The 12,879-nt window shown below is 42.8% G+C and overlaps 1 protein-coding gene across 1 annotated transcript; it reads right to left on the minus strand.

The window, feature by feature from the left end:
* Positions 1–679: 679 nt before the first annotated feature.
* LOC120056047 (histone-binding protein N1/N2-like) lies at positions 680–10,022 on the minus strand. The gene is made up of 14 exons (XM_039004191.1): positions 9,907–10,022; positions 9,492–9,605; positions 9,294–9,374; positions 9,030–9,133; positions 8,586–8,828; positions 8,472–8,494; positions 8,283–8,374; positions 8,028–8,101; positions 7,714–7,902; positions 1,844–2,022; positions 1,619–1,684; positions 1,438–1,515; positions 1,237–1,349; positions 680–834 (listed from the first exon to the last, which is right to left on the minus strand). Exons 2-14 carry the CDS (start codon positions 9,596–9,598, stop codon positions 828–830), a joined length of 1,356 nt encoding a protein of 451 aa, XP_038860119.1. The 5' UTR covers positions 9,599–9,605; positions 9,907–10,022; the 3' UTR covers positions 680–827.
* Between the last annotated feature and the right edge of the window lie 2,857 nt (positions 10,023–12,879).

Raw genomic sequence — 12,879 nt, forward strand, 5'->3', positions numbered from 1 at the left:
CTAATAGTGTTAACCGTGCTGGGTGGTCTAGCAGTTAGGGCTGGATTCAATTTGTATCCCAGTTCTGTGTTATAGCTCGATTGAAATTTAAAGGCGACGTTCACGGTGAACGCTGCATGTCAGCTCAATCGGAAAGAACCTTCATTTTAACAGATCTTCTGCTATACGGATTGAATCCAGCTGCTTAACAGTACACAAACATGACAGTCAATAGTTCCCAGTTCCTCACCTCTCCCATAAATCAAATGAAAAAATGAACAAACCATGCAGACTTGTTACCACTAAGCCAGAGACTTAGGCCTAGATTCAAGCAGTGCGGTTGGAATTGCAAGGCAATATCCCTGCGTTCGGAGCCTGCACTCACAGTAAACCCTGCATGTCGGCTCAACCGGAATTTACCTTAATTTCAATCGCACTATACTTCAGCGATAGGGATTGAAATGAGCCGTTAGTGGTTTAGCATTGTGCTTCCGACACTAGTGTGACCTTCTGCTCCTACGCCAAAGTATTTCACGATTTCAGCTGGGATGGCCACAGCCAGGAATACCATAAGCATACAAATTCATTATGTTTTGAGTACTCCATTGATCAATGTGAGGAGGAACTGGGACAGTAGTTTGTTTTTCCAAGAGGTGGGTCTTCTTTTTGAAGTCTACACAAATCAAAGTTGACAAATTGATCAAGTAGGTAGTCTTTATTGATCTGGTACAAAACCTTACAAATATGAAAAAAAGAGGTACACAATAGGAACATGACACAATTACAACTTGATCTGCAGTAGGACGATGTGATGACAATCAGGAATTGGCATCAAAGTCACCAGGGCTTCACTGGCTGCAGGGGGAAACATGATAATCATAATAATCACAATGAATGCATCACTGAAGTCACACATGCTATTGAATGTGAAAAGAGCAGAGGGTGATTTACTTCATACATTTAAAAAAACAAGTTGAGTAGTACATGTAGGTATTCCATAACAACCTTACAGGTTGTCTTGGGCTCCCGAGTGGCGCAGCGGTCTCAGTGCTAGAGGCATCACTACAGACCCTGGTTCGCTTCCAGGCTGTATCACAACTGGCTGTGATTGGGAGTCCCATAGGGCGGTGCACAATTGGCCCAGCATGGCCAGGGTAGGCTGTCATTGTAAATAAGACTGTTCTAAACTGACTTGCCTATTTAAAGGATAAATAAATAGTCACTACTTGCAGTGGAAAATACATACTCCATACATACCGTTCAAACTCCATTTTGTCTTTGACACCGTTGTCTCTGTTGCTGTTAACTTGAGTCTCCTGTTTAACCTTTTTAGAGTCGTTCTCCTTTATTGGGCTGTCTCCTGGTTTCCTCTGTTAAACAATACAAAAAGGTGTTTGTGGATACTGTGGGGGGGGGGGGGGGGGTGTATCTGGAAGCAAATAGTTTCACTTCACTGACCTTTTTTCTGACCAGGTGTGAGATGTCAGAGGCTGGAGACTTTGTGGGGGCGTTTCCATATGTGGATCTGACCTGAATCTGAGTGAGGGGAGGACACACCGACATATCCCTTAGAATACGTTGTTTAAAGGACAACAAATCAACCAATAAAGCTGACTAAAATCATGAGGCGCAGGCTTACTATAGATGCAGACGCCCCTCCGTTTTGAGAACTTCCACTCGGAGTTGGAAACGCTGAACCACCTGCCTGAAACCCCCCCCAAAAACAACGAAAAGTGGAATCAAACTTCATGCTCGACGTATTGCATAAATTCAAACCTTCATTAAGAGAGCCTAAAAAAAGTAAGTGGGCTAGGACTGGGTCAATCACTGGTTAGAGCCCCCTCCATCTCAATCCCCTTCTCACCAGTGTCTCCTGCATCACAGCCTCTGCTGCAACAGTCGCAGCCATTTTCTGTCCCACGGTGGCATCCTCAACCTTCTCCTGGATCTCTGGCAGCAGAGCCTTCAGCTCCTCCATCTCCTTTCTCTCCTCAGGGGCCACCTCTGGCCCCTCTGCCTTCTCCAGCACCTCCTGGAGCTTGGCTGGGAGACAAACAATACAAGGGTGTTACAAGGTAGAAGAATAACATTTTCCAATAATAAAACCAGCAGCCACCAACCGGTCGTCTTGTGCTGTTGGCGGTAGGTGCACTTGATTCAGAAGTGTTCCCATTTGGAACCGTTTCATTTGTCGAGGAGAGCTGTGGCTAAATCAACTATGTCTGCTGCCCTGGCCAATCGAATAGCTCAAATCACCGTACCTACTGCTTCCATGACCCCACAGCAAAGTATGACACTAGCCTATGTGAGATTTCATAACCATGACCAGAGAGACAGAATACCGCAAAGAGATGATCTTTCAAATTAATAACACGCTTCACCCTACTTCCACTCACGCTGTAGCTGCAATGAATGAGTAGCCAACTACCGATAGGCCTGCATCGCGTCCATTTTAATATCCAGGAATATTTCACTTTCTCTGGTCATAGGAACATGAATATGTGCATGATGCAGAAATAATGCGGTGCCACTCGAGTTTCGCCATCAGGTGGAAGTCTATCCCCTCTGGTCAGTCTCACCGGAAGAAAGGAGAGAACAGGGACCGTGAGAGGCGGACCCTCTGCTGCCCTCTCCCTCCGTAGACTGACCATCAGATTTCAATTTATGCTCAGCTGTGCCTCGCAAGTGATACAACTGATCTATTTTGTTATCAAAGCTAGAGTTGTGAAATATATGATCTGAGAAGAACTTTGGCGGGGTAAGCATATAGCCAATATGATGTGATAATGTATTAGGCCTACTACACACACCTCATTCCTACATAACTGGTTTTATTAGATTAATGTTGCATAGACTTTTGAAGTCCTATTTATACATACACATATAGACACACACTACCACCGTTCAAAGGTTTGGGGTCATTTAGAAACAGTGAAGAGGCGACTCCGGGATGCTGGCCTTCTAGGCAGAGTTGCAAAGAAAAATACATTTCAGGTCAATAAAAAGATTAAGATGGGCAAAAGACAGACACTGGACAGAAAAACTGCCTAGAAAGCCAGCATCCCGGAGTCACCTCTTCACTGTTGACGTTGAGACTGGTGTTTTGCAGGAACTATTTAATGAAGCTGCCAGTTGAGGACTTGTGAGGCGTCGGTTTCTCCCAAAAAAGGTCCAGTTGCCAGGACCACGAATATAAATTCCATCTTGACACCATTGCCCTAGAGCACACAAAAAAACGACACATACCTTGGCCTAAACATCAGCGCCACAGGTACAGTTGAAGTCGGAAGTTGACATACACTTAGGTTGGACTCATTAAAACAAGTTTTGCAACCATTCCACAAATTTCTTGTTAACAAACTATAGTTTTGGCAAGTCGGTTACAACATCTACTTTGTGCATGACAAGTCATTTTTCCAACAATTGTTTACAGACACTTATAACTCGCTGTATCACAATTCCAGTGGGTCAGAAGTTTACATACAAAGTTGACTGTGCCTCTAAACAGCTTGGAAAATTCCAGACAATTATGTCATGACTTTAGAAGCTTCTGATAGGCTAATTTACATAATTTGAGTCAATTGGAGGTGTACCTGTGGATGTATTTCAAGGCCGACCTTCAAACTCAGTGCCTCTTAGCTTGACATCATGGGAAAATCAAAAGAAAACAACCAAGACCTCAGAAAAAAAAATTGTACTCCACAAGTCTGCTTCATCCTTGGGAGCAATTTCCAAACGCCTGAAGGTACCACATTCATCTGTACAAACAATAGTACGCAAGTATAAACACCATGGGACCACGCAGCCGTCATACCGCTCCGGAAGGAGACGCATTCGGTCTCCTAGAGATGAACGTACTTGGTGCGAAAAGTGCAAATCAATCCCAGAACAACAGCAAAGGACCTTGTGAAGATGCTGGAGGAAACAGGTACAAAATAACCTATATCCACAGTAAAACGAGTCCTATATCGACAACCTGAAAGGCCGCTCAGCAAGGAAGAAGCCACTGCACCAAAACCGCCGTAAAAAAGCCAGACTACGGTTTGCAACTGCACATGGGGACAAAGATCATACTTTTTGGAGAAATGTCCTCTGTTCTGATGAAACAAAAATAGAACTGTTTGGCCATAATGACGAATTGTTATGGTTGGAGGAAAAAAGGGGATGCTTGCAAGCCGAAGAACACCATCCCAACCCGTGAAGCACGGGGGTGGCAGCATCATTTGCTGCAGGAGGAACTGGTGCACTTCACAAAATAGATGGCATCATGAGGCAGGAAAATGTGGATATATTGAAGCAACGTCCTCAAGAAATCAGTCAGGAAGTTAAAGCTTGGTCGCAAATGGGTCTTCCAAAAGGATAATGAACTAGACACACTAATGTACTTGTCCTCTTGCTCAGTTGTGCACTGGGGCCTCCCACTAATCCCATTCTGGTTAGAGCCAGTTTGCGCTGTTCTGTGAAGGGAGTAGTACACAGCTTTGTATGAGATATTGGCAATTTCTCGCATGGAATAGCCTTAATTTCTCAGAACAAGAATAGACTGACGAGTTTCAGAAGAAAGTTCTTTGTTTCTGGACTTTTTGAACCTGTAATCGAACCCACTAATGCGGATGTTCTAGATACTCAACTAGTCTAAATTAGGCCAGTTTTATTGCTTATTTAATCAGTACAACAGTTTTCAGCTGTGCTAACATAATTGCAAAAGGGTTTTCTAATGATCAATTAGCCTTTTAAAATTATAAACTTGGATTAGCTAACACAACATGCCATTGGAACACAGGAATGATGGTTTCTGATAATGGGCCTCTGTAAGCCGATGTAGATATCCCATTAAAAAAATCAGCCGTTTCCAACTACAATAGTAATTTACAACACTAACAATGTCTACACTGTATTTCTGATTAATTTGATGTTATTTTAAATCTAAAAAAAAAAAAGTGCTTTTTTTTACATAAGCAAGGACATTTCTATGTGACCCCAAACTTTTGAACGGTAGTGTGCACGTGACACACACACACCAAAAAGAGAAACGTCCTATTAACTTCACAGATCTTCATTGTAAAGGGTTTAAACTAGAGGTCGACCGATTATGATTTTTCAACGCCGATACCGATTATTGGAGGACAAAAAAAGCCGATACCGATTAAAATCGGCAATTGTTGCAATTGTCATTATTTAAAAAATGTGTGTGTGTGTATGATATATATATATATATATATCATACACACATTTTTGAAATAATGACAATTGCAACAATACTGAATGAACAATGAACTTATTTTAACTTAATATAATACATAAATAAAATCAATTTAGTCTCAAATAACATGAGAACATATGTTAAAATGAACCACCAGCTTTCATGGGTCTTCAATATTCCCAGTTAAGAAATGTTAGGTTGTAGTGCAGAGAGCAGAGCTTGTCTGCATGGTCCCCTGTCAGTCTGCTCCTCCGCGAAACACAGACCTTATTTGAAGTAGATCAAAACATTCTCTATGGAAGACATGAACGGTAAAATAACGAAGGAACCCCTTTCAAATTCAGCCGCAAGTTATTACAGGAATTATAACGCGTCGACTATTTCTCTCTAAACCATATACCTTTGACTAATCCGGAAACTATCACCTCGAAAACAAAACGTTTATTCCGTTCCGTATTTTATCTAACGGGTGGCATCCATGAGTCTAAATATTCCTGTTACATTGCACAACCTTCAATGTTATGTCATAATTACGTAACATTCTGGCAAATTAGTTCGCAAAGAGCCAGGCGGCCCAAACTGTTGCATATACCCTGACTCTGCGTGCAATGAACGCAAGAGAAATGACACAATTTCACCTGGTTAATATTGCCTGCTAACCTGGATTTCTTTTAGCTAAATATGCAGGTTTAAAAATATATACTTGTGTATTGATTTTAAGAAAGGCATTGATGTTTATGGTTAAGTACACATTGGAGCAATGACAGTCATTGATTGATTGTTTTTTATAAGATAAGTTTAATGCTAGCTAGCAACTTACCTTAGCTTACTGCATTCGCGTAACAGGCAGGCTCCTCGTGGAGTGCAATGTAATCAGGTGTTAGAGCATTGGACTAGTTAACTGTAAGGTTGCAAGATTGGATCCCACGAGCTGACAAGGTTAAAAATCTGTCGTTCTGCCCCTGAACGAGGCAGAACGTTCCTAGGCCGTCATTGAAAATAAGAATCTGTTCTTAACTGACTTGCCTAGTTAAATAAAGATTAAATAAAGGTGTAAAAATATATATATATATTTAAATAAATAACTAGAAAATAAATAAATAGGCGCCCAAAAATACCGATTTCCGATTGTTATGAAAACTTGAAATCGGCCCTAATTAAATCGGCCATTCCGATTAATCGGTCGACCTCTAGTTCCTGCTCATCTGCGTGAACGTGTCTTAGGCATGCTGCAAGGAGGCATGAGGACTGCAGATGAGGCCAAGGCAATACATTGCAATGTCCGTACTGTGAGACGCCTAAGACAGCGCTACAGGGAGACAGGACGGACAGCTGATCGTCCTCGCAGTGGCAGACCACTTGTAACAACACCTGCACAGGATCAGTACATCCGAACATCACACCTGCGGGACAGATACAGGATGGCAACAACAACTGCCACTGAGTTACACCAGGAATGCACAATCCCTCCATCAGTGCTCAGACTGTCCGCAATAAGCTGAGAGAGGCTGGACTGAAGGCTTGTAGGCCTGTTGTAAGGCAGGTCCTCACCAGACATCACCGGCAACAATGTCGCCTATGGTCAGAAACCCACCGTTGCTGGGCCAGAGGATCAGACAGGACTGGCAAAAAGTGCTCTTCACTGACGAGTCCCGGTTTTGTCTCACCAGGGGTGATGGTCAGATTCACGTTTATCGTCGAAGGAATGAGCGTTACACCAAGGCCTGTACTCTAGAGAGGGATCGATTTGGAGGTGGAGGGTCCGTCATGGTCTGGGGCGGTGTGTCACAGCATCATCGAACTGAGCTTGTTGTCATTGCAGGCAATGTCAACGCTGTGCGTTACATGGAAGACATCCTCCTCCCTCATGTGGTACCCTTCCTGCAGGCTCATCCTGACATGACCCTCCAGCATGACAATGCCACCAGACATACTGCTCGTTCTGTGAGTGATTTCCTGCAAGACAGGAATGTTAGTGTTCTGCCATGGCTAGCGAAGAGCCCGGATCTTAATCCCATTGAGCACGCCTGGGACCTGTTGGATCGGAGGGTGAGGGCTAGGGCCATTCCCACCAGAAATGTCCGGGAACTTGCAGGTGCCTTGGTGGAAGAGTGGGGTAACATCTCACAGCAAGAACTGGCAAATCTGGTGCAGTCCATGAGGAGGAGATGCAATGCATTACTTAATGCAGCTGGTGGCCACACCAGATACTGACTGTTACTTTTTTGACCCCCCCCTTTGTTCAGGGACACATTATTCCATTTCTGTTAGTCACATGTCTGTGGAACTTGTTCAGTTTATGACTCAGTTGTTGAATCTTATGTACATACAAATATTTGCACATGTTAAGTTTGCTGAAAATAAACGCAGTTGACAGTGAGGACGTTTCTTTTTTTGATTATATAGATATAGTAGATCTCTGCTTGCTTTTTGACTGCGAAAGTGATCTCTACTCAGAAAAGGTTGGTTCCCACTGATTTAAACAATTCATTTCAAAATGAGAATCTCACTGATCACATTCACCTCCTCACCTAGTCTGCTCTTGATAACCCTAGCAGAGTGGTTGAAGTGTTCGATGGCCTGGCTGTACTGGCAGTCAGAGCAGAGGGTGAGGCCCAGCTGGTAGTGAGTCTCAGCCAGCAGGCGGCTGTCTGAGGCCAGGTGCTTCAGCTGCAGGGACAGGCACTCCTGGAAGTCATCCACCGCCTGGCTGTAATTGCCTGGGGAGGAAATCGAACAGGTAGTTAGGAACACACCTCACAGAAGCACAATGTATGAGCCAACCCCATAGCAATCCATATAAAAATGGGCCAACCCAAAGTACCAGCGGTGGTTGGGAAAGTACCTGATTCAGCCGCTACTTCTCCCAGATTCAGATGGGCCTGGGCTGCCAGGAGCTGGTCCTCCTTACCCTCTTTCCTTCAATAGAACACAAACAAACTCAGGCTCTCAAACTATTAAGTCTGTCTTATATGCATCAATCCAACGGCTCAATTTGATTTGTTGGAATAGACTTGAATAGAGTTCGCATTTGAAAGCCCTACAACTGGAGGATAGCAGGGTAAAACAGGGACGAGTGGGTATTTATTTCCTACCGTACCTTTTGTAGATGACCTTTGCCACCTCCAGCATCTCCCAGGCTAACTGCAGGTTGCCCACTTCCTCATCATCACTGTCCTCCGGTATGTCCTCCTGAGGTCAAACGGTAATCGAATGTTAACTTACTGACTTTACAGCAGCTAAACCATCGGCAGGAACACACATAGGTCAGTAGTAGATGAAGTCTCACCTTTTCTTCCCCATCCTCAACATCTGAAACATTGACAGAAGTGTGTGAGTGCATGACATTTATTTTCTTGCATCAAAGATATTGCGTAAACATTATGACGGGTTTGCCTCAAACCTCCATCCTCCTCTTCTGGGTTGTCTGATGACTCTTTAGTCTCAGCTTTGTCACCCTTCTCTCCGATAACTTTCTCCTTGCCGTTCGTGATGTCAGAACCGTTAACATGGCCGTTCACAGTCTGTCCCTCCTCGCCTCCTCCAGTCTCCTCCACTGTGTTCTTATCTGAATCTGCCTTCTCGCCGTTCTTCTCTTCTGCCATGGCATCATAGACCTGAACTCTGAGCTCATCCCTGGTCTTCTCTGTGATAATAACAAAGGTATATTGAGAAGCGTGTAAGAATATATATATTTTTTTAACAGGTAAATGTGACTACCACATTATACAGCATTATCAGAGAGATCAACAACGACTAGGCCAAATTGTATACTTTTTTTCAACATGACCGCTGTACCTTTAGGCAAGCTTCAACAACATGTGGCTTAACAATGCAAAATGCTTACCATCAACATTGTCTGTGCTTTCAATGTTGGAGTCTTTGGGCTTCTCCTCTTCCTCTTCTTCTGGAACACCTGTCAGAGCGTTCCCCAAGACGCCATTCTCCATCCTGCGACACAACAACATTACATTTAAGTCTTAGTTACAACTGTAACAGCAGTGGTTCTGAGAGCAAAATACTGTTTACGACCAGCGTTCAGTGGGGTACATCACTAATCACCATTTATAACGCATAGATTAAAATACTGTGATGGACAGTGAACACCTACCTGGCAAGCTCCAAGAGAGCTTTACCACACAGGAAGAAAGCCTCCCCACACTCATCTGCTGTGTCACCATAACTTTTGGCTCTGGGAAAAATAAAAAAAAATAAGGCAAAGTTATTTATTAATAAATGAATAAGTAATCGCGAATATTGTTACAGACCAATTCTTTCAGTGTGTCACTTGACTTCCACCCCTACTCACAACATCCCGCAGGCTTCTTGAAGGTAGTTGACCGCTGATACCACGTCCCCCATGACGAGATGTCTCTTCCCTGTGCCAATGAGTTTGTTTGCCTCCTCCATGACCATTTTGCAACTAGAAGAAAGCATTGATAACCAAGTCATTTTTGCTGTCTTAATGTCGGCACTAACAAAGTGGCTATCTAGCTACATTGGAAACAATATCCAACTGTCTTGAATAAAGACCCGTAGCTAGCTAACTAATCATGCATTCGTTTACGAACGCAATAACTAACGTTAAGCGGCGAAATTCGGTGGATGCAACTCCACTTCTAGCTTCTCATCTCAGTAACGTTAGCGCGTTTTCGCAAACGCTGTTCAGTGATACTTTCCTGACCATGAGCATTAAACACATCTTATGGTAAACATTTACATACCGTGGATGCGAGTAGCTATAAAAGTTTATCAGAAGAAACAAGGACAAACAAGCACAGCTCTCTCTGTCTAATTGTTCCAAAAATGGCGCCAATTTTGCTAATAATTTCCTGTCAACTTCTGCTTGGGGAAAACGCGGGAGAAAAATTAAAGTTGCAGTGACACATTTTTATATCCGTCGAATATTGGGGGGGACTCAGTCCAACTGGAAGGGAGGTCCCGAATGAAAACGTTTGGTAACTCCTGGTTTAACTTACATGGGAGAAAGTATGGTGACAAAAGCCAGTAGCAAAGCAAATTATTTGTGCATTTACCAGTAAGAAAGTATCTGTGTGATACTGTTCTACTTTGCCTACAAGTGTGGATTTAGAAGTCTCTCCATCTTACATCAGCTCTGATCAAAGGAACCCTCATTGAGACTGCCTCTTTGAGCCCTTCACTATGGCACCTGCTATGCAATAATTTGATTGAACTCCAGTATGCATGAGATGCAAGCCTCGAGTCTACATGGTAAGCAATCTAGGAAGTAGAGATCAGAGCAGATGAAGGTTCAAAACAACTCAGAGGTGTTCTGTCACCACACCACACATTTCTCTCAAGATGCATTTAGTCAGCTCGGTTCACTTCACAAAATGTTAATAATAGTTGTCCTAATGGAACCAATAAAGTTGTATTGAATTGAATAAAATCAGAGACATCAGCTCTGTCAGTCCTGTATGCGCCTGGCCAAGATCCATCCAGAGAGAGCTGACAGGTGTGAAGGAGGCCCTTGTAAATAACTTGCTGCTCTTGCTCTGTCCAGGGAGATGAGAGAGAGAGCAGCCCTGCTGTCAGTGCCTGCTGTGAGGTGAGCTCTAGTATAAACCCTCTCACTGAAGAACCCCTGCTAGCTCCCCATGACAGCCAATCACAGGGCAGGCCTGGAAATAACAACCAATCACAGGGCAGGCCTGGACATGACACCGCCAATCAGGCTCACAGTGAGACCCATCACACCAATTTGGTCATACATCTTCATCAACACAATACTTCTATTCTAATACCCTGTGTCCTATGAATTGTAGAATGCAAATGTGTATTGTGAATTGTAAATTTAATTGAAATGTAAATGTGTATTGTGAATTGTAAATGTAATTGAAATGTAAATGTGTATTGTTAATTGTAAATGTAATTGAAATGTAAAGGTGTATTGTGTATTGTTAATTGTAAATGTAATTGAAATGTAAATGTGAATTATGTGTCGTATGGTCACCTGTGCTAGATAGTGTAGGGTTAGACAGTGCCTGGGAAGTCTTTAAATGTAGATTCCTTGATGTGGTGAATGTGATGGCTCCCATTAGACGGGTCAGGGTAAAGCAGAGATCTAGCCCTTGGTTTAAAGATGAGATTCTAGAATCTATCCAAGCAAGGAATAAGGCCTTTAAAAAAATGTGAGAACTCTCAAGAGCAGCGTGATTTTGTCCTATATAAACGTCACAGAAATTAAGCACAGAGCAGGATGGATGAAGCTAAGAGGGGTTACTTTGCTGAGAAAATAATTGAGAACAAAAAGGACCCTAAAAAGCTTTGGAAATCATTTAAGAAACTAGGCTGTAGTAGTACTACCAAAAACAAACTAAACAGTATTGGACTGAACATCAGGGGGGAGATGATACATGAAAAAGCAGAGGTTGCCAATGAATTCAACTCTTTTTTACTTATGTTGCCAGCAAGCTGGTTAGCAAGCTGCCACCAGTTCTGGTTTGTATGGAAGCAACGGAGTCAAGAAGTATTATGTAGAGTTGGGGGTTCAGCCAAACTCTTTTTCTTTTGCAAAGGTAGCAACTGCCAAAATAGTCAGTATGCTGGCAGAGCTTAAATGCTCCAAAACTCCAGATCTGGATAATATTCCTGCAAGACTTCTTATAGATTCTGCTGAGCAAATTGGCCCTTGTAGTACGCATATCGTTAATCTCTCTCTTGAACAAGGTACCTTTCCCAGGGACATGAAACAAGCTAAAGTTATACCTCTGTATAAGAAGGGGATAAAGTCTGACCCTGGGAATTATAGGCCTGTATCTATCCTCTGTGTAACATCAAAGATCCTGGAGAGAGTTGTACATGAGCAAATGTATGAATATGTTAACAAACAAGGTCTAATGTATGATTTTCAGTCGGGTTTTAGAAAAACATTCTCCACTGATTCATGTCTACTTTACTTGACTGACTTCATCAGGAAAGAGATTGATGAGGGAAATCTGTGTGGAATGGTACTGCTTGACCTACAGAAGGCCTTTGATACAGTTAACCACTGTCTCCTAATCTCCAAACTGGAGGCACTGGGGTTAAGCAGTATCCCTCTAGGATGGGTAAAGTCCTATTTATCAGGAAGGGAGCAAGTAGTAGAGGTTAATGGTTCACTGTCTCAGGCAAAACCAATGAGATGTGGCGTTCCGCAGGGGAGCATGCTTGGGCCTCTGCTGTTTTTATTGTATATTAACGATATGAAAGATGCTTGTTCTTGCCATCTTTTTCTTTATACAGACGACTCTACACTTCTGGTGTCTCACAAAAGTAAAATTATGTTGGAGAGCATACTTAGCACAGAGCATACTAACATTAGCAAATAGCTTGGAGATAATAAGCTATCTCTGCTCTTTTGGAAAACTGAGGCAATTATTTTTGGATCCAGACCTAAATTGAGTAGGTCCTCTGAAATCAATGTGGAATTATGGGGTGAGGTGCTGACTACTAAAACCTCTGTTAGCTACTTGGGATGTATCCTTGATGGAAGCTTGGGAGGTGTGAGCATGGCCAATAAAGTGCTAGGGAAGGTTAATGCCAGGACTAAGTTTTTGGCTAGAAAGTCCAAGCTGCTTGATAAGGACTCCATGAAAGTGCTAGCTAATGCCCTCATTCAATGCCATTTTGACTACGCTAGTACTTCCTGGTTTGGGGGCTTATATAAATTAATGAAGGGGAAGCTCCAGATAGCC

The sequence above is a fragment of the Salvelinus namaycush genome, chromosome 11 (genome assembly GCF_016432855.1).
Source record: "Salvelinus namaycush isolate Seneca chromosome 11, SaNama_1.0, whole genome shotgun sequence".
In the NCBI taxonomy this organism is placed as follows: Eukaryota; Metazoa; Chordata; class Actinopteri; order Salmoniformes; family Salmonidae; genus Salvelinus; species Salvelinus namaycush.